This window comes from Condylura cristata, unplaced genomic scaffold (assembly GCF_000260355.1).
Source record: "Condylura cristata isolate star-nosed mole 26May11 unplaced genomic scaffold, ConCri1.0 scaffold00001, whole genome shotgun sequence".
Lineage (NCBI taxonomy): Eukaryota > Metazoa > Chordata > Mammalia > Eulipotyphla > Talpidae > Condylura > Condylura cristata.
Window position 1 is genome coordinate 59,837,920 of NW_004567102.1, and position 21,993 is coordinate 59,859,912.

The 21,993-nt window shown below is 33.5% G+C and overlaps 1 protein-coding gene across 1 annotated transcript in view; it reads right to left on the reverse strand.

Annotated features, from left to right (window-relative positions):
- TBC1D32 (TBC1 domain family, member 32) overlaps window positions 1-21,993 on the reverse strand; it is a 95,310-nt gene that overhangs the window by 22,470 nt on the left and 50,847 nt on the right. Inside the window, exons 15-16 of the mRNA XM_012722895.1 lie at window positions 8,190-8,315; window positions 6,190-6,273 (exon numbers count right to left, since the gene is read on the reverse strand). Coding sequence (XP_012578349.1) covers window positions 6,190-6,273; window positions 8,190-8,315 — 210 coding nt within the window. The remainder of the gene's footprint in view (window positions 1-6,189; window positions 6,274-8,189; window positions 8,316-21,993) is intronic.

Below are 21,993 nucleotides of genomic sequence, written 5' to 3' on the forward strand. Positions count from 1 at the left end.
AAAAATCACTCCCTGGAGTCACTGTGAAAAGCGTAAGGAAACAAGATTGTTTAAAAAAAAAAAAGGTCAGGGCCCTCCCTGGTGGCGCAGTGGGTTAAAGCACTGCACTAAGAAGCTAAAGCCACTTCCGCATGAGTTTGATCCCTGCCTGTCCCAGAGGTGACCACATGGCCTGGCAGACCTTCCTGACCCGCCCGCTGCTCCCCTCAGCAGTGTACTCCATCTATCTGCCTGTTCTGCTCCCCGCTCTGTGTGTGGTGAATCCTCTCACCATCCCTGCACCTCTGGCCTATACCCAGTTCTGTATCCATAAATAAATAAATCTTAAAAAAAGAGTCATCCAAACAATGATAATTGTTAACATCACACTCACTCTATTTACCTAAAAATATTTTATTCAAGCTCAGCATTAATATTAATTATTCAAAATAGCCAATCATTTCAATTAGAAATATAATTATCTCAGAAATAATGAATTTAAAAATTTACTTAATATTTACTGAAACCACTCACCTCTGGTAATGCATTCTGTTCTATTTTTGGTTTGCAAACTAACACAGAGAGCAGTGATAGAAGAAATTAAATCTACTCTGCCTGGCACTTGACTGATGGTGTGGAAAAAAATACATTTTTAGAGGAGTAAAAATATTCTTCACTGAAGGACAAATCCATGGCTGGAGAAGCAGTTACTGCGTGGCTGTTTACTGATTCTTCTGAAACCCCGCTGTATCTGTCCTCCCCAGGGAACTCTTGGTGCTCCCCACCCCAAATCAGCTGGTTAGTATGCATCCTCCTACCTCCTTCCTGCTGTCAGTTTGCTGGTCCTGTTGCTTCTTTTTTAACACGTGTGGTACACCTATCCATTTTATTAACTTTTAGTGCCATAAAATTCAATTCCTTGTGACCAAGCTTCTTTAAGATGCTCATCCTCCTAATTGGTATAATCAGTGTTATTTGGGAAAAAAAGCATTACTCTTGCCCTGTCTTTGATTATACAATTACCGCTGCCTGGAAGACTCTTCTTCTCTCCTATTTCTGTCAGCTGCAACAGCCCAGGAGGCAGCACGGGAGTCACTCCTTCTGCTCTATGACTGCTTCCTCCTCTTTTCGCTAAATGGCACTAGTCAATACTATCGTTCTTCCTTCTGAACACCTGTGACACTTAAACGCCTTCCTCTGACAATAAACCAACTCAAATAGCATATTTAAGGCCCTCATATATTTTCTGAAACAAGGAAACCAACTGAAAACTGCAGATTCCCTTCATTTCATTTATTTTCTAAATATATGCTGCAATTAACTTAATTCATCACTTTAGGTGAATGACCTATGTCCCCCAAGGACAAACCATATCATACAGACCATACAGCTCATAAACATGCTCTGTGAATGCCTGATAGACACAGAGCATATTTTCTGAATAGTCAAAAAAGGTATAGATGCCACTTAAATGTACATATTATATTTAAAGGTATCTTGATGGTCAAATAGCAAAACAATGCAAAAGTTTGTGCATTCTTCCCCAACTCCTTGATTTATAAAATAAAAAGCAAAGGGGTAAAAATTTTATTACCCTGAAAGGACTACATAATTTATCATTTCTAAGAAACAATTACAGTGGGTAGAAAAAAAAACCCAACTCATTCCAAGGAGTTGACAAAAGTAGACGTTAAAATTGATAAAGATACCTGTATGTATTTTCAAACTTCAAGTGAGCAGAACTTTATCTGTTTGTTCTTTTCTCTTCCTTTAAGGGGATAAACAGTCAAACTGATTTGATTTTTCCAGATTTGCAAATTTTATAATGAATTGAAATCCTGCGGGAGCTAACAACAGATGGATGATTGTATTATTCTAATTTCAGCTACCTTAGGGTTTAGCAAGCTGTCATTTTTAAAAAGACAATCAATTTCTCATTTCAAGAAACATGAAAAAACATTGAATATATCTATCCAGCATTTGCTTTGAAACATCTTTTATAGCAAAACATGGTTTTGTTTATTTAAAGTAAATAGAGTGAAATTTTATTATAGCAAGTCATTGTTCCACCGGCCAAGAAATAAATGATAAAAAATGAAGATATTTAAAGAGATGGAAATAAAACAAAACTAGCAAAAGCTTACCATATCATAACAATAAATATTAAACAATCAATCAATAGGAAGTCACTTTATTTTCAGCTGTACTCTAAAATTCCAGCAAAGATAGTTGTTTGTTTAGAACCTTTAAAGAATTTAAATTCACATTCAGCATTTATCTGCCTCAATAAAATATTCAGCCAAGCCAACATCTGAGATCTCATTCAGCATAATTTAGAAATACAAGGGGGCATTAAATGCATGCATTCTAAGCAATCAGTCTTGAGTATTTAAATAATCTATATGACATAATGCTAATTGTAGTTTATATGCAGAAAATATAACCCAAAAGAACAATGTGCCAAAGAGCTATAGAAATTGGGGGTTATGATAACAAAAACTGGAGAATTACACACCCTCATCATAATCATTATGATTACTTCTTACTCAGAGACTTGGTAATCAATCTTTATATATTTTACACATATACTGTTTTCACAAATTCTTTTCTTGAAAATTATTTTTATAATTTATTTTCCAACCACTGTATGTCAGTTACCTTATTTGAAATGCAATGACTATGCCTGCTACAACAATAGGTCTAGGGGTGGGTGGTAACTCACAGCAAGTGCCTCATATGAACAAATAAAAGTGCCCAGAGGTATCAATTCCCTCATCTACCTTTATGTCTGTTTAATACTACCATGTGTTTTCCTCTCATTTGTTTTCACTTTCTTAATTCTCATTTTTCCCTCTCCCAATTCTGCATTTGCAAACCGTAAATTATTAGATATATGATCATATGTATAGTTGTAAACATTTCAATATTTAGAATTGTTATAATTATTCTATTATAACAATGTAACATTATATACAAATGTATCTGTATATGATGTAACATATTAGGCCAAACAAATATATTTGTGACTATAGATGCTTATATAAGGGTATACATACTAATTTCAATAAATGACACATGAAGTACTATATTAGAGAAAAAAGAACTTATCAAAATTATTAAAACTAGCCATATACAACATAATAAATACCAAATGGTAGTTTAAAGTGAATGTTCAGGAGCACAACAGACTCTTGCTTAGGATAAGAAGGTCACACTCTAGCTTCTAACTTCACAGCTAAGATAGACTTATCATATGACTGTTATGGAGAGAAAAAGTCCATCCCATAGAAACAACAGGAGCAAGGGGTCAGAGAGGTGAGAGTCCAGATGCATTCTGTGCAGCAAGGCTAGGAAAACATCTGGGTTAGACTGGAAGCATATTTTCCAAGATTTTTCTTTTGGGGATATATGACATATATTATCGTAGTTGAATAAAGAGTGGAAAGGTTTCTTTAACAAACATAAATCATTATCACCCTTTCAAAAAACAGCAGTAATCTCTTTTGATCATCTATTATCATGACCCTATGCTCTTCATGACACTGCTTTTTCTTCACTGTCTTTTCATTTACTGACTCCCAAGGACTAGATATTCACCACTGGCAAATTTCAGTTCTGAACACTACTTCATCCTTCACACCATTACCAAAGCAGCTTTTTAGGGTACACAGAAATGAAGTAAAGGCTTCTGTTCAGAAATTTCAAATGGCTTACTCTATTTCCTAGAATATTAACATAAACTCATTGATACTATATCTATAGCCCCTTTTTCATTTTTAGCCAATCTTTTACTTGGCAAATATTCATTAACACTGTTACTCTAGTACCAAAGGACAGGACGGATATAGAACTAAGACCAATAGGACTTTAGTATCATGTGAAGAATCAGACATTAAATTAAAATATAAGATATGATCATGAGATGGATTATTAGCTGAAACCGATGACTTAGGAATTTCTATTTTCATCCATACAGTCCCCATGCATCACAGATTGAAATATTATGTGCAAAGATAGTTGACTTAAGTATGTAACAAATATCTAACATATAAATTAAAATCAAGTTCCTAATCATTCTCAAACCTATCTCCACGCCATAATCATCGATGTTATACATAATCCAAACCTTTCAGTGTATCAGATCAGGAACAAAATTCCTCACTTCCACCTTCCATATTCAAGTTATTATCCAGTTCTGTTGACCTACCTTCAAAATATACCAGAAACAAAGAATTTCTAATCATTTCTACCAATATCCTTCTTCAAGTCATTCTTCAACTGGATCTTATTCATTAGTTTCCTAATTTCTTACTTTGCTGTAGGCTTTTGTCCTCTCATTCCCTTCCCCCAATAGCAGTCACAGTGATCTTCTAAAAATGTAAATCTGAGCATGTTACAACTATATTCAAGATTCTGAAACAACTTTCAAAACCTTGTATCATCTTCTCTTGCTTCACTACCCACACAACTCTCCCATTATGCCCATTCAATCTGAGTGGCCACTTGCTAAAATTATTTTCTTCTGAATAAAAGCTGTAAATCTTGCTTCTGCTGACTTAAGCCCCCTTTATGACTAATTCTCACCAATTCCCTGATGGGTAATTTTCACCCATTCCCATTTATCACATACTATTTGACATACTGATATACTTTTATTTATTTATTGTTTTTCTTCCTATCAAAAGGTAAACTATGAAGGTAATGTTTCCCCTCATTTTTATCCACTGCTGTGTCTCAGTACTTAGACAAGTACTATTATAGAGATCTATCTGTTGAATAAATGAATGTGGAGAGAGAGAAGAAAGTCAGTAGAGCTATTAACTGTTTAGTCTTCCTGAGAAATAAATATGAGGCATGGCGAATAAGGGGTGTACTAAAGGAATAAAGGACAGAATAATCATGATAAGAATTGAAACTTTATGCAATGGTCAAGGGTCAGTTTCTAAGCAGTAGAGAAGTGAGTAGGTCACACTGAGCTCAAAGGTAGCTCTGAAAACAACAAAGAATACTTTTTAAAATTAAATTTTAATTGAGTTAACTGGTTGATAATGCTGCCTGCATTTTGGTAGTAAAGGTTCACACTTTTTCTGATGTATGATACATACCACAGCCCCAATCAAAGTACTAGTGTTCTTCCATAGACTCCTCTATCCTTCTACTGTCCCCTTTCACACTAGTAACCTTAGTTTTGTTGTCAGAATCCAAGGGTTTGTTTTCACTTTGCTTTGTTTACTTTGCTTCTTTATAAAGAGTCCATTTGAAAAGAAGCCAAACTCCAATAAGAGATACCAAGTAAAGGGGCTATAATTACATATAGGTAAGAAATAATGGTTTAAACTAAGAGTAGAGATCAACATTAAGTTGAGAACTATTAAGAATATCTAGTTAATGTGATTTGTTTTTTATTTTTGTGTAGAACTCAGGTGTAGGCCAAAGCTATGGGGGGTGGGGGGTGAGAGGATTCAACAGAGACAAAGTAGAAAGCAAAACAAGCAGGTTACTGAAACACACTGCTAAGGGGAGCAGCAGATTAACCAGAAAAGGTCTGCCATGACTTGCGTTGGTTAGCTCCCTGGCCAGAGATTGAAGTCAGGAAATATCAGTGATAGTGCCAAGACTGAACCCCTTGGCCACCAGGGAGGCTCTGATAATTAATGGATATGGACTTAGAAGTTGTGATTACTCAGTTTCTGGCTAGATATGCCATTGCCCACTGTACTATCTACCCCAACAGACAATATAGAAGGAAAGATGATATAAGTAAGTATGTTGAGATTAAGAACTGTTAGACATTTCAGGTTTAGGGTTTTTATAATATATTCAGGTGATGTTCATTTATTAGACAGCTGAAAACATGAAACGGAAGTGTATAGTAGATCTCTGAGTAGAAGAGTAAAGCTAGAGATCATCAATGTATAAGGTAGGCAAAATGTAAACAGATGAAATAACTGGAGGATAGTGGATCAATGTAGAAGACAATAAAACATGCCTAAGACCACTTTCAATGGGTAAATAGAATCAAGCTCAAAAGGAGTCATAGTTACAAGGAAAGGCAGACATTTGCAGACAAGAGATAAAAGGTTTCTAGGAGGCAGTGGCATTTTAGGTTGGAAAACATGTTTGTGTTGATAATCAAACTAAACATCTCTATCAGATATTATCTATTTACACATTAAATAAATTTCAAAATTCAAAATGTTTAAAATGTACCTGTGTATTCCACCAAAGGAAAGTAGCATTCAGATGGGCTTTCAGAGAGATGAAACACAAATTTTTCAAGTAATTCTACTAAAACTGCAATAAACAAGAGAATACTTAGAATATTAAAGGTCATGATCATACATGATCATACATCTCTATATCACAAGCTGGTTAGCAGGTAAAATACATGTGAACTTCAGTTACACCCTTAAGGGGGTCCAATTCAAAGCACATACCTTTTTAATATTCATAACAACATTTCCATTGTAAATTAAATTTTAATAGCTTCACTGAGAACCTATTCAATGTAAAACTGGAAAAGAATCATCTGTTATCTTTAGATCCTCTAAGGATTACTTCAGAATTTGCTAAATGATTTCAATACAGAAAGAAAATTATCACTAATTAGGCTGCATCATCTTATCATCATTATTCACAATAAGGAAAAAAATTATGTGAACTCCAAGACTAGGATCAATACACAACTCACTCCCCTTTTAAAACCAGATTTCATTATGTGTCATATACTTTGCAACTTATGTTATCTGTTCAGGCAACCTGACCAAAGGTAAGCTAGTCAGGGGGCCTCCCTGATGGACAAGGGGTTAAGTCTCAGAACTAACAAGCTAAAACCAGCCACTACAACATGAATTCAATTCCCAGCAGGAAGCTAATGCACATGAAGTAGCAGACCTCTCCTGTCTTGCCCACTGTACCATCAGCAGTGTATTTCAGTAGATTCACACTTCTAGCCTACATCCATGTATACACACACAGACATATACATACATACATACATACATACATACATACATACATACATACATACATACATAAATCTTAAAAAAATAAGATAGGGATTTGAAAGAGGAGAGAAGGTGAAATAATTAGGTAAAGCATAAGATTTGTTTATTTATGCATACAGATTTGGGGTACAGGTCAGAGGTGTGGGAATGGTGAGAGGATTTACAGAGACAGAGTGGGAAGCAGAGCAGGCAGACAGATGAAGTATACTGTTGAGGGGAGCAGTGGGCGAGACAGGCAGGGTCCGCTGCACCAGGGCCAGGGATCAAATTTATACTGAAGCATCTGCAGATGGCTTGCGGTGCTGCGTCCCAACCTGCTGCACCACCAGGGAGGACCCTGTGATTCTAAAACTTCTATAAAAAAATAACATTTGTTAATTTAGCAAAAGGTCAAAATATATTTCTCTCTACCAGAGGAAAAATAAATAATATTGAAGATAAAAGTAAAACTTGCCTGCCTCACAAGTAAAAAGTGATTAATTTCCTCACCTTGATTGATAATACTATACATAAAATTATTCCCTAAAAAATATAATTTCTGCAAAAACAAAAGACAGATTTATACTTAATTATAATTATTAATTTTATAACAAATGATACAAATATGAAAATCATGACAAATATGAAAAACATGGATGGTCAAATAGTGGATAGTAACTTTTAAATTGTAATTTTCAAGAAATCTATCCTTATGACATTATAATTTTTCTTAGACCTTTATTAAAAATAATGCTAATTAAAAATTACTTTAGAACATGAATGTACATATAAATTTCTAAATATAAAAAACATGTTTGCTAGTTTGGCAAATCCAGCTCTACCTCAAAACATTTCTTTAGGGGTCAATACATCTATTTGACTGGATATAACAGTTTCAAAATACCTGTCAAAAAACTCAGTAAAACTGCTAGCCCAGCAGTATGGTATATTTGGGTGAAAGCTGGTGAAACCACACATATTGCTACTGAGGCAAAAATAGATTTTTTTTCAGTTATGCTTCCTGGACCTCTTATTAAAAAAAAAAAAACTTAGCAATCCCTAATTGTATTTTTTTTCATCATATCACAAAGTTTCTCAGAAGTTAGTGGTCTTCTGGAATCAGTATTATATATTTCTAGACATGCCACTACTCATATTCAAGCCACACAGTCTCTATTTAAACTGTCATACCAAATTCTCACAAATATTAAATAAGGCACTCACCACTTCCACTGATTACGTCAGGTTTGGCCTTCATCATTTTGCAAAATTGTCTTCGACAGTTTTCTATCCACTCAGTTTGCTTGTCAGAGACTTTGAAGTGCAGTAAAAGTTTGCCAAGATCACTGTCTAATAAGGAATATAGCTTATTATTATAACAATCTCGATGTACTGAAAAGTATTAATATTCTTTAAAATGCAAATTCCAGCAAGTGTATACAATATATATGCCTTTCAAAGGAAAACAGACATTTTTCATTAACTATATCTTTATCATCGATTGCTAATTATCACATTTATTAAAAGCTCATGAAATGAATTATTGATTTATAACCACAACTCTTGAATTTTCTTACAGAAACATGAGTCATTACTGAATACTTGGTTTAACAGACAGTGTGGTTCTTAAGGTTTCATTACAGATACTGACATGAACATTATATTAATTCTTTATGTACATTTAAGTATAATTTTATTCATTTCTTAAAAAGCAAAAAAAAATGTGTTAGGTGTAGACAACCTCTAATCAATTATTTCTCTTCTTGAAGGCTACTGAAGATAATGACTGAGGATGAAACAGTATGGATAAAATATAACTTTTTTTCTTTGTAAGCAATTTCATGAATACATCACCATTTCCAAATACTTTTATTTTCCCATTAATTATTCCCATGAAATTTTTCCATCTTCCACTTAAACTTTAATCCCATATTATTTTGTATTAAAAAAAAACTTTACTGTATTAAACGAAAATCTAGCTGTCATTATAAAAGCAGGAAGATGTGTGTGTGTGTGCACACACACATGCGTATGTACTATTATCCTACATCTCCAAAGGCAAAAACTGAAGCAGAAGAAAAAGCATCACCTATGTTATCATTTTCTAGAAAAGCGTGGGGGAAACTAGAGTTGCACCAATTCATTCTTTTTATCACTTTCCTTGAAGGAGATTCAGGAGATCAAAGGTAACCAGCACCTTCTGAAAACATAGGATCAAAGACCACATTGCATCTGCCCAAATTTGTGGCCTGGGAACACTAACACTGCAAGATGCATCTGTCTAAAGTCTAACATCTACTCTGCTCCTATAAATTCCATCAGGAAGATACTAATGGTCAACCTGATAACAGAGAGGGTTTCAATCAACACTTCACCTTTTCTTAAAGAGAATAAAATTATAATAAAGCAACCACTTTTTCTCACTGGTTTCAAAAATTAAACTTTAACCATATCAAACTACTTTTGACTTGACTTTCCCATCTTATCTTTGTCAAAATGCATTCAATTAATATGTATGGAATTCCTCCTATGTGGCCATAATAACCAAGATTAATAAGGTCGCATCACTTCATCAAATCAGAAAGAATATGCATGCATATGCACATATGTATGTATAATGTATATGCATATTTATATATAGATTATAATAGTATAATCAAGTACAATATGTACATACTTTTATTATGATATAATTTTCATTTAGACCTAAAATATCAGCTATGTATCCTCATGGCTATCAAATAGAAAGTTATATAATTTATATAAAAATCACAATTTACATAAATATTTCCTGACTTGAGTTTTACAAAAAGTCTTAAGTCTTTTCATATCAAAGCTGTATACATACTCTCTCAAACACGTGAATAGACAAATACCTATGCTTTACATATTCATGCTCAAGTGTACACATAATCATTTTGCTGAAATACTGTATAATCCTGGTATTTAGTACTAATCTAATATAGTTGTTTGAATTATCACATGATAATGTGCCTTAACATTTAATAATATTCTTAACCAATCAAAAACTGGAGAAAAAGTGATTAATTCAAAGGGGAAAGTGATTCTTTTAAATAAAAATTCTCAAAACCTTTCACGTAAACCAAGAAATAAGCCAAGCTGATAATTTTGCTAAAAATTATGCTATTAAGAAATTTGAGTGTTAAATCTTACTGTAGACTCAAAAAAAGACCAAACTCAACAGCATTATAATTAAATTTTATGGCTTTCAGTCAGAATATTTACATTGTTTCCCAAGAACAAACTACCTAGAGCCCAGTAAGAATGACTTTGCCTTGCATAACTGCAAAGGCAAAGGCAATTCTTTTTCCTTTATTTCTCTATGACATCTCCTCTGCCCAAGTCTAAAACTATCTTTTCTAATTACTGCCTTCTTCAAATGGGAGATGTCCATGTAGGATTTTCACAAATCCCTGTTTAACATTTCTAATTTAAACTTTCCCTCCTTTCTGCTGTGTATTCACTTCTACTTGCTCTCTCACCTCCCTCTTTCCTATCATATTTGCTATTCTGTTTCAATTTCTCATCAATTCATTTTAAGGAAAAGAGTACAGGGCAGTATAATTGTATACAGAGTAATTAAACAGCAAATGTAGGATGCACTGAATCTACCTGTGGGAGTTGAAAGGCCCCATTTCACATACCTAGAGTTGGACTTGAGGTAATAGAGAAATGTTGAGTATGTTGAGTATTACTATTGAACTGAAAGACTTAGCACCCTTTATATATATATTGGTTACTGTTTCACCTAGCCATTAATGCGAGTGTGAGCTTTATAACTTGCATTCCTCAGTTAAAAATGGTGACTGGATATGTTAACTGAAAACATGTATATCTATGAAAATTATCGAGTTAGAGGAGAATATTAATTCCTTTATTTATCCCTCCAAATTTGGGGCCATGTGACAAATAAGAGTAGATAAATGGAGTTCAAAATAGTAGTGTTAGTACTGCCACAGCAAAATTGAACCATTGGTTGGACCCATTGCCAGATGGTCTTCCACAGCTCTATCCTGAACTGAACAAATTTATTCAATCACAGTGAAAAGACACCAAAAGCCTCTCCTCGCTGTACATGGCAGAAAAGCTGCAAATATAATCAAACAGTAGGCTTGAAAGTATATCCTACAAGGCTAATCTCAGATTTCACACCCCCAAATTCATCTACTAACATTCTTCCAACTTTGTACAGATATATGAGGAAGTCCAGAAAGAGGTCAAAGGTGTTATTCTCTTGTATGTATGGAGAGTAAGAGAAGGAGAGGGAATCATAGGAAAGGTACCACAGAAATAACAACTCTGAGCCAGTGGTTCTCAGAGAACAAATGCATATGACACAGAGAATTCTGTTTCCCCAAATTTCTGTTTATAATGGGGGGGCGGGGTTTCTGGTCATAATAAAGGAAATGGAAATAATCTTGTTCTCCTGTAAATAAAACTAGGTAAAATATATCAAACAACCATTTCCAGATACGGCCAATACAAAATGCAGAACTGTCAGAGAAGAGGGTAACAAAAGTGGTGAGCTTCACAATGTCCTTTATTTTATTTTTTTCTCTTGAAGGCACTTTCAAGAGCTCTGTGCAGGAAGGGTGTCTCAGAGGTATTGCTGAGTTGAAAAGAAAAAGTCAAACTACAAAGAGAATGACGAGGTTAAAATTGGTAGATCAGAGTACTGGAAGGGAGAGCTGAGAAAGAACTCCAAAAAGCTATATAATAATGTGTCACGTTGACTCTAAGTAATTAGCTGTGCAAATGAAGAGTGAAACTCCACAATACAGGCAGGGCAAAGAACATCTGGGAGTTACAAAATGAATAATTCCCAGAATATACAGAGGACAAGGTGAGGGTCAAGTTTCAAAAAGAGTGAAGTTTACCCCTTAAACAGTAGGAAGCTAGAAAGGTCACACCTTACTAGTGACTTAGTAAGAATCATAGAATTGGATGAATCATAAAGAAAAGGCAACTCTTCATCTACCCTAAAATGAAAGCTTTGAAAGACCAAACTTATCTATTTTAACTTCTTGACTACATGCCAAAAAAGGTTCATTGTTAAAAAAAAAAAAAACACACAACAACAACTCTGCACTCAATGCAAAATCAATAATATACAACATTCAATTTTTGAAATAACTAGTATGACAAAATGGTAAGATGGTAAAATCAGTAGCTAATTTACTAATAGAAAATCTCAGAAAGGACTGAGATGATACCACTAGCAAAGACTTTCCTGTAACTAAAAAATTCAAAGATAATATAAACAAAATGGGGACACTTAACCAAGTTGTAGTTTATCAATACCAGAGTCTTACTGAGTAAAATTAGACAAGTACAAAGTACACATAACTGAATGGAACTCAAAGTTATACTGAGAGAAAGAAAGTAGGCACAAATAATGTATCCTATGGATTCTATTTGTATGAAAAGCAAGAACAGGAAAAACTGATCTTTAGCAGTAGATCTCAAAGTCTTTCTTCTCCTGGGGATATTTATACAATGGTTACATTCTAGATAAATATTGTATCAATTTATAATAGACAACATTTTTTTAAATCTTCTATTCAAGAGAAGGAAAATGTGAATGTATTATAAACGCAAAGAAAACCTATTATTTACATAAAACTTTGGTGGTGTTCTTTTGTCACTATCCTTTGCTAATTTTGAATGCTCACTTAATACAGGATATCATAACATGGTGCCAGAAAAAAAAAACATGGACGACTTCATAAACTAACATTTAGGTGCTTAGGCGCAATTTAGTCAACCTTCATTTCCTTAAATATTTGTTTTACATTTGTGTTTCCTCATAGCTTCTTATTTCTACAATTTGATTAATAAAGTAATTTTATTTGAACATACAAGAGAAGACTCTGGGCATGGTCTCTGTGAAGCTACTGTAAAGACAAGTATAGCTTTCCATCTCTAACTGTAGAATATCTAAATTCTTACACACATTTTTATTACTGGAACAACTATGGATTCTTAACACTATCATGTGTATGTTTTCTATACATCAGTCCTTATTTTTTGGAATTTTTTTCTTAATATGTAATAAACACTTACTATAGAAAAAAATCAAAGTAGTTTAGAAAAATGAGGAATTGCTTTTTCTTTGTCATTCTTCTGCACCTGAGCTAGTAGATGATTTATTTCCCCTGGTGGTCATGTTTACTTTCAAACATAAGAGTAAAAATTAGATGAAAATAAAATTTTACTATTAAAAGCCAAATAGTTGTTCTGATTTTTAAATGAAATATCCCCAACTGCAACTTGAGATTTTTATCAGAAAAAAAAAAATCTCATATACGCCATCTCCTCAGTAAAATGACTCCTCAAATAAAAGTCATTTATCCTTTATCTACAGAATATAAATCTTAATTCCAAGGTTGTATACAATAAGGAGAAAGAATGATAAATACCTGACCTGACATAGAGACCCAGATAAGTAATAAGTAAAAAGGAAGATTGATTGTCAAAAATATTTATAGGCTGATTATATATATATGATGTAACACAAAAAGCTTTTAAAATCAGAACAACAATATCCGTTATCTTGTTATATTACACTTATATAGTATACTTTTTCAAACACTTACACAATTTTACCTAAATGATTCTACATTTGGTTTACTCAAGGAGGAGTAATGGCAATCCTAAATCTTACATAATTTATCAGACTAGCAATGAAGGAAATTCAGTACAAAAAAAGGAGTGTTATTATAGTCAATTTTCAAAGTTTTATTAAAATGTATTTAATATAGTCTATTTTATGTTCCCCCTTTTACTTCTTAAAGATTGTGATACATACTAATGATATACAGATAGAATTTAATCTTGCATCTAAACCCTTAGGATTGTAATAGGGTTCAGGACAAGTGTTCCCTAAATATGCCACTTTGCCATCTTACTTCAGAAACAGCCAGTGAAGAAAGACACTCTGATCTTCCTGCCTCCCCCAACATAGGAAACATCCCAAATAAAACACATCATTTCTTGTAGCAGAAAGATGCGCTATTCTTAACACCAAAGAGGGAATTCAGAGCCAAGAAGTCAATGTAAACAAATAATGATAGTCTTTATGAATTGGGACTCAAGCTCGTTTCATTATCATCAATTATTTTTTTAAAAAAATACTGAAAACAATAAAATTAAAGTTTAAAAACAAACTTGATTCATCTATTGGTAAACTTTTTTTTTTGGTTTCCATTAAATATGCTTCATTTTAAAAATATTTATATATATATATGTGTGTGTGTATATATATATATATTTACATCAGTCTTTATTTTGTACATTTTTCATCTCAGTTGTAATCCCATGGACTTCCCATCACCAATTTACTTACATGCCATTACCATAGTCCCATGTGTTGTTCCCAGCCCAGTTTTGATCCTATTTCCCTCTTTATCCATAGAATGTCTCTGTTTTATAGTTGTCTGTTGCTTTTCATTTTTACTTTATTACAATTGCTTTTTTCTTTTTCTGACCCCTTACACTTTGCTGTGTGTGAAACCATCTGATGTTTTTCTTTTTCTTTATGGCTTATTTCACCAGTCAGGCTCCCTTCCATCTCCATCCATGTTGCCCCAAATGGCATGAGTTTCTCTTTTTGATTGCTAAGTAATATTCCATTATGTATATGTACCACATCTTCTTGATTAAGTCCTCTATTTGGGGGCATTTGGGTTGATTTCCACATATTTCCTATTGTAAATAATAAGGCAAAAAAATAGGGGTTCAGGTGTCCTTTTGAACTGATGTTTTTGTGTTTATTGGGTAGAATTACTGGATTCTGTGGAAAATCCATTTTTAGCAGTCTGAGAAACCTCCACACAGCTTTCCATAGTGATTATACTAGTTTTCACATTCCCACCAGCAGTGTAGGAGAATTCCTTTTTCTCCTCATCCTTGCCAACATTTATTGTTAAAGTTTTTTATAATATGTGCCATCTCACACATATCATGTGAGATGGTGTCTCATTGTGCATTTAATTTGCATTTCCCTGGATTCAATTAGAAAACCAGATATAAACCCATAGTTTTATGAACAGATGATCTTTGACAAGGGAGCAAAGAATATGCAATGGAATAAAGAAAGTTTTTCAAAAAACGGTGCTGGGAAAACTGTGTTGCTACATGTATAAAATTAAACTAGATTACTACCTTGCACCACATACAGAAAAACAACTCAAAGTGGATGAAAGAACTAGACTTAAGACCTGACACAGTAAAAATATATAGAAGAAAATATTGGTGAAACACTACATGACATATACCTCAGTAACATCTTTAAAGGTACATTACCCAAAGCAAGGATGTGAAGGAAAGGATAAACAGTTGGAACTACATCAAATTAAAGAATTTCTGTACAGCAAAAGAAGCATTACACACCAAAAAAAAAAGACACCCCACTGATTGGGAGAATATTTTTGCACACAATACTAATAATATTACTACTAAGCCACTGATCACCAAGATATACAAAGAGCTGAAGAAACTCAACAACAATAAAGTGAACAGCCCCATAAAAAAATGGGCAGAAGACCTAAAAAGACATTTTTACAAAGAGGAAATGCAGATGACCAAAAGGCATATGAAAACATGTTCAACATCACTTGAAAAAATTTATTGTTTTCTTATCAAAAAGTTATAAAAACAGTTTTGCTTTGCTCACTTTCAGTCTCTTGGAGTGCTCCCCAATGTACAAAATTAAATTTTTCTGTGTTAATCTGTGTTATGTAATTTTAATTATTAGGCCAGTCTGAAGAACCTAAAGAAGTAGATGAAAGACTTTTTCTTTCTGAAAATTGAATGTCATCATTTCTCATAAATTAAGAAGACATGAAGACATTTATTAGGGTCACAGGCATGGATTTAACATCCAACAAAAGCAAACATATCAGAAAGTCAGCAAAAAGTTGTATCAGCAATCAATTAAACACAATAAGGACACGGATTAAATTTATTAAACAAAATCAGCATGTATTAGTGAAAAGTGTCATTAAAATGAGGGAGGACACCCTTTCAATGTCAAAATAACATGTGAAGTTGAAAAGGTTAAATTTCAACATCTTGCAATGCAATTAATTTTAAATAGCATGTTTTAAGAGCTAAAGTAAGTTGACATCATGAGAATGCAATGCAGAACCTATGAATGTATAGCTCTTTCACCCAGACAATGCCAATTTAGAAACTTTTTCAATCACTCTCTATTTATTGACCAAAACACATTGCAGTGATTATGTAACTCTTGTATAGGTTGCAGTACATGAATGAAAATTGTTCAAAACAAACTTCTATATAATAATTATCAAAAAGGATTTCCATTCCCCAACATATTAATCACTAATTTTCACTTATATTTTGATAAAGTACCAAATCTATGCAAAGAATACAGATTTTGTGGCTTAGAGTCATCACCCTTACCTCAGAACATAGTATGGTCCTCAAAGACATTTTACCAACACAGAGATTTTGAAAAATTAATACATATTTTACATGGAATTCATTAAGAACTGAAAATTCACAAACTTTGAAAAACAAGTTCTACTCGAATTAAATTTTATATGATCTTTTCTTGTTTAATTTGCAGTAAAAAGTTCAGGCAAAAAAAGAGATAACTATAGAGATTTATTTATAAAATCACGTTATGAACATTAAATTGATCTGTAGTTCCCTTGGGAGGAGTGTGGTGTGGTATGGTAACATGTATCTGAATGGATGTGACCCTATACATCTGAATCCTATACAATGTCACCTCAATCTAAAATATAATCTGTTTCTCAGATAAGAATAATGTCATTTTATATATCCAATAAAAGTATCTGAACAAAAAATCTGAACAATTCTACCATAAAGGTTTTAATATTATTTGATGCATTCATTTAAGGGAATAATAAAACCCAGAAATTATCTTTTATATAGTATCTGAAAGAGAATATCTTACCAGGCAGAAAATCAATTTCCTGTCAGGTAAGTAAAAATGCAGTAGAGGAAGTAGTAAAGGTAAGATAGCAAAACCATAAAACATCAAATTTGAAGTAATCACAGAATAAAAATTGTGCGTTTTTTCAATTGTAAAAAAAGACATGTAATTCTAACAATGCATGTGCTATAAAATATCAAGCACCACTTTGTAAATGATAAAATAACTATCATATAGATGTCTGCTTCAAATGACATAAGAGAAGTATAGCTTAAGAAGGTTCTTAACTGCAAAGATAGCCCTGTTCTATAATAAATGGGTCAAATTGGAGGTTATAAACATATTAGTAATAATTTCTGAATTTACATCAGATTAGACTAGAAGGAATTCCCAGTGTGTGCTGACAAATATTTGGAAGTTAACGTTTGATGATAGGAAAAGCAAAAGAAGAATATACCAATATTAATTAATCTATTTTCCAGCATTTATTATTGTCATTACTTAAGGAAAACAGCACCTATTTCTTGGAGTTTAAGTTCTATAGTAGCAGACAGTAAATAAACTTGTATCAAGTAAGTGCTCTTAGAGTAATAAATAGGAGGCCAGAGAAAAATAAGCAAGGAAAGAAATACATTTTTAAGTTAAGGTGGAGATAATTTCTTAGATTCAGATACACTCAAATGATTTAGAAGAAATTGTTCATGTGAGAAGTAGGTTAGTATTCCAGGAAGTGGGAATACACACAACAAAGATCCAGAGGAACAAAGTATTTTAAGATGTGAAAGAAGTTTCTAAATCACTTGATACAGGACTATATCTATATAAACCTCAATAAAATTCAAAACAACTCAATAAAATTAGAAATGGGCAAAGGATCGTTTGTCCCAGAAAGATATGCAAATGGCTAATAAGAACATGAGATGCTCATTAGGCAACATGGAAATGCAAATCAAACCATAGGGAGATAGCACTTCACATCTAGGAATGTTAGAATGAAAACATCTAACCAAAACAAATATTGATGATGATGATGTGGCAAAATTGTAATCCTTCACCCATACTGCCAGTGGGGATGTAAAATGAGGCAGAAGCTTTAAGAAACAGTAATGGAGTTTCTCAAATTATTAAACAGAATGTAATAAGTAACTCAGCAATCTCACTCCTAGGTATATACACTAGACAAATGAAAAGATGTTCATGTAGAAACTACATTGGCATCTTTTAATTCAATGTTCATCAACAGACAAATGTGTAAGAAATTTTGATATAGCCACACAATGGAATGTTTTTCAATCAAAAAAAAAAAAAGGACTAAAGTATTTACACATACTAGGATATGGGTTTAAGGGGAAAATGCCAGATGTAAAAATCACACAAACTGTATTATTCCATTCATATGGAAGTCTAGACTAGAGAACTTTTTGGAGACAGAACTTTTTGGAGAGAGAAGCAGATTAATGGGTGTTTAGTGTTGGATGAGAGGGAGAGGAGAGGGGATCCCACATTTCCTTTTAAGGTGAAAAAATATTCTTAAACTGTGGTCTTGTTTGCACATAGTTTGAAAATAAAAAACAAAACATTGAACTGAATGCTTAAAATGGATAAACTCTGATACATTAATTGTATCTCAAGGCCGTTCAAAATGTAAACACCCATATTGTTGATACAGAATATATAGGATAATTACTATAAAAATGGAAGGACATGAGTTCAAGGGTAAGAGAATTAAAAGAATGATAAACTACCATTTATTTAAGTGGCTTACATTAGCTGTCACTCTTTCTTAGAAATCTCCAGAGAGGAAAACTTTCAGGAAGGATTTCTACAGGGACATGGGTAGAGTAACTAATGAAGAGTTCCTATGAACATTCAGAAATTCACTTGCATCAGGAGTTACTAATATTACCTAGGTGTCTGTAAAGATAAGCAATTTAACAGTAGCCATCTCAACTTATGTTAGAGTAAACTCTCTTAAATTACTGAGGGGCAGAAAGGGATCTGTCCATGTAACCATAGACAGAGAAAGTAACTACTGAAAAAAGCTCACAGTAAAGGGGAAATAGCACAGCACATTAATTTTTTAAACTATTTATTTATTTATTTATGCATACAGAACTGGGGTACAGACCATAGGTTTGGGGCTGGTGAGAAGATTCACCAGAAACAATGGGGAGCAGAACAGGCAGATTGACAAAGTACACGGCTGAGGGGAGCAGCAGGTCAGACAGGAGAGGTCTGCTGTGTCATGTGTGTCACCTCCCTGGCCAGTGATTGAACTCGTGCCACAGCGGCTACGATAGCTTCATGGTGGTGTTGTTTAACCCTTTGTGCCACCAGGGAGGGGCCTAACTTTCTTTTAGTAATGTGAAAGTTGAACTCTTCTCACGATGGGTATTTAATTTTGATCATTTATGATGATGTGAATCTGAAATCTTTATATTAAACTCTTTTCTTCAGAGAGAATAAAGGGGGAGAGGAATGATCCATCAAGTCTGGTACAGGAATTAAGCTAAAACCTTAAGAAAACCCATTAGTTAGTAGTTTTAGAAGAACTCTTGCTCTGTATTCTAGTACACAGAACCTTACTATATGCTTGAAGCTTTCACTTAATGGTCATTTAATTTCTAAGATTGAAGGAAGGCATTCAGTGCCAACCTTTCTGCCAGTGACCATCAGCATCAGTGTTGCAATTCTGCACCTCTGTGGTTCTGTCAGAGGTACTGGAAACATAAAAGCAATGACAAAAATAACTTAATCTCCACTTTACAGCTACAAGCCCACTGAGTAAATATCAATCTAAATGGTTTCTTGAATAAAGATAGGAATTCAACAGTAACAAGATATACAGTAGACAAGTGTAATCTATAGTGCTGGTTATTTTATAATTAAGCTTGAATAAAAACTTCATCTTATTGATGTCTCTAAAGCTTCCAGTAACTACATTCTGGTATAATTAAGCCATCTTTTTTGGGCTGCTTTTTGGATAAAAGTGTTAGATTTTCCTTTCTAGTTAGAGAAGAGGTCCCCATACTAACCACACCAACATGAAAATATCAGAACAGACTGGCTAATTAGTGCCATAACAGGAACTCCCAGGAGAGCTTATTTTAACTTCTTAAAGTAAAAACCAGCAATATAAATGGCTATGTCATGATTTTCTTATTTCACATATGAAAGCCATTATGAGTCAGTCTACAGTTGTTCACTTTAACAGCTCCTGAATTGCTAATCAGTACTTGCTTTAAACCAGTGTGTAACTCACTCAGCTCATGCCCACTCTCCTTTCCCTTTTCTTATCTTCTCAACAGGTAACAATATGCTACTGTGTTAGCACACTGCTTCCTTCTTGTCTAAACTCTCAGAGACAGATGATATTTGAGCATAAGTTTTTTCTACCACATGAAAGAAAGCCTTTCACTAGTGTTATATGCTCACATATAGGTGTATATATACAGTACAGGCATAGGTAATAATTAGATCTTATGGGCATTTGCATTTTAATGTGGTGACCTAAAAACCGTGCATAAAGAAAAATAAATGAACCAGGTGATGTTGCAAGAACCTTATTTACAGATGAATCCACTTGATAACAATGAGCTAACAAGAGGCAATTTAACAGATGAGGAAATGTTAACTGTAGCAAGGCAGATAAATCAAGAATCTGGGAGACAAATGAGGAGCATGTCACCATGTGCACACAACTGGAGTGATATTTTTTCCACAACAATGAAATGATATTCCAAAATTTTGCAGTGCAAATAAAGACTTAGTAGAATCAGTAAACTGTTATTTCTAAATCAAAAGGGGAATGGAAAGTATATGAACTCTTGCCTTAAAAAGTTGTTTGTATCTTAAGTTAGAACTTAAACAGTTTATTTTTAAATAAAACAATATTCAATTTATGGAACTGTATTTAACTAGAAACACTATGTTCAGTTTATCTCTATGTCTGTCAAAAATGAATTTGGAGCCCTCCCTGGTAGTACAATAGATTAAAGCATAGCACTGTGAAGCTATATGCAGCCACTGCAGCACAAGTTCGATCCCTAGCAAGGGAGGTTACCCACAAGGTGTGGACCTCTCCTGACCTGCCCACTGCTCCCCTAAGCAGTCTATTTTGGTACATATGCCTGTTCTGCTCCCCATTCTGTCTTTGGTGAATTCTTTCACCCCCTGCACATCTGGCCTGTATTCCAGTTCTGTATGCATAAATAAATAATCTTTAAAAAAATGCATTTGGCTCCATTTTTCTCACTGAGTTTACAGAGATAACATCACTGTACTCTCTTAAGCACAACAAAAGCTACAGAGGCTTCATTTCTTCTCCCATTTTCTACCAACTTACCAGTATAGGATCAGTGACACATCAGCAATATCAGAATGATATACATTCTAGTGAAATTCAATTTAATGTCTGCAAAATACTTTCCTGGGATACTTTCTGCTTATCCACTGGTACCAAGTCATTCTCTCCTGCTTAAGGCAGGCATAGCAAAGTTAGGACTATATCTGTTAGGCAGAAGTATTAGATACAACTGTTATATTAATAAAGTCTTATTGCAACACATGCTTTATGGAGAAACAGATAATAAAACTTGATGTCCAGGAGATGGTAAAATAATGGAATTAAATAGAAGCTTGAAATTATACTTAACTTAAATAGCATATAACAGGAAGGAAGTCACAAATGTTGGGTTTTACAAAATACAGAGAAGCCACTGGAAGGGTTTGGTTTCAATTAGAGTAACAGTATGATCCAACTTACACTTAACATCATTAGTGTGGCTGCCATGTTGTAATATACTTATCTTAACATTACTGCAACAATATAGGCGAGAGATGAAAGTGGCAATGGATGAGTGAAAGTGGTTCTATTTCAGATACATAAAGTTAAGAGCATCTGCTGACAAAGTAGATGTAGAATATGAAGACAGAAAGCCAAAGACTGCCTTCAATTTACTGACTAAAAAACTAGAAGCATAAAGTTGTTATTTCTGTAATGATGAAGAATGCCAAAAAAATAGATTTAGGTGGTGTTTATCTCAGACTTACTAAATTTGATATGCCAGTTAACATTTGTAG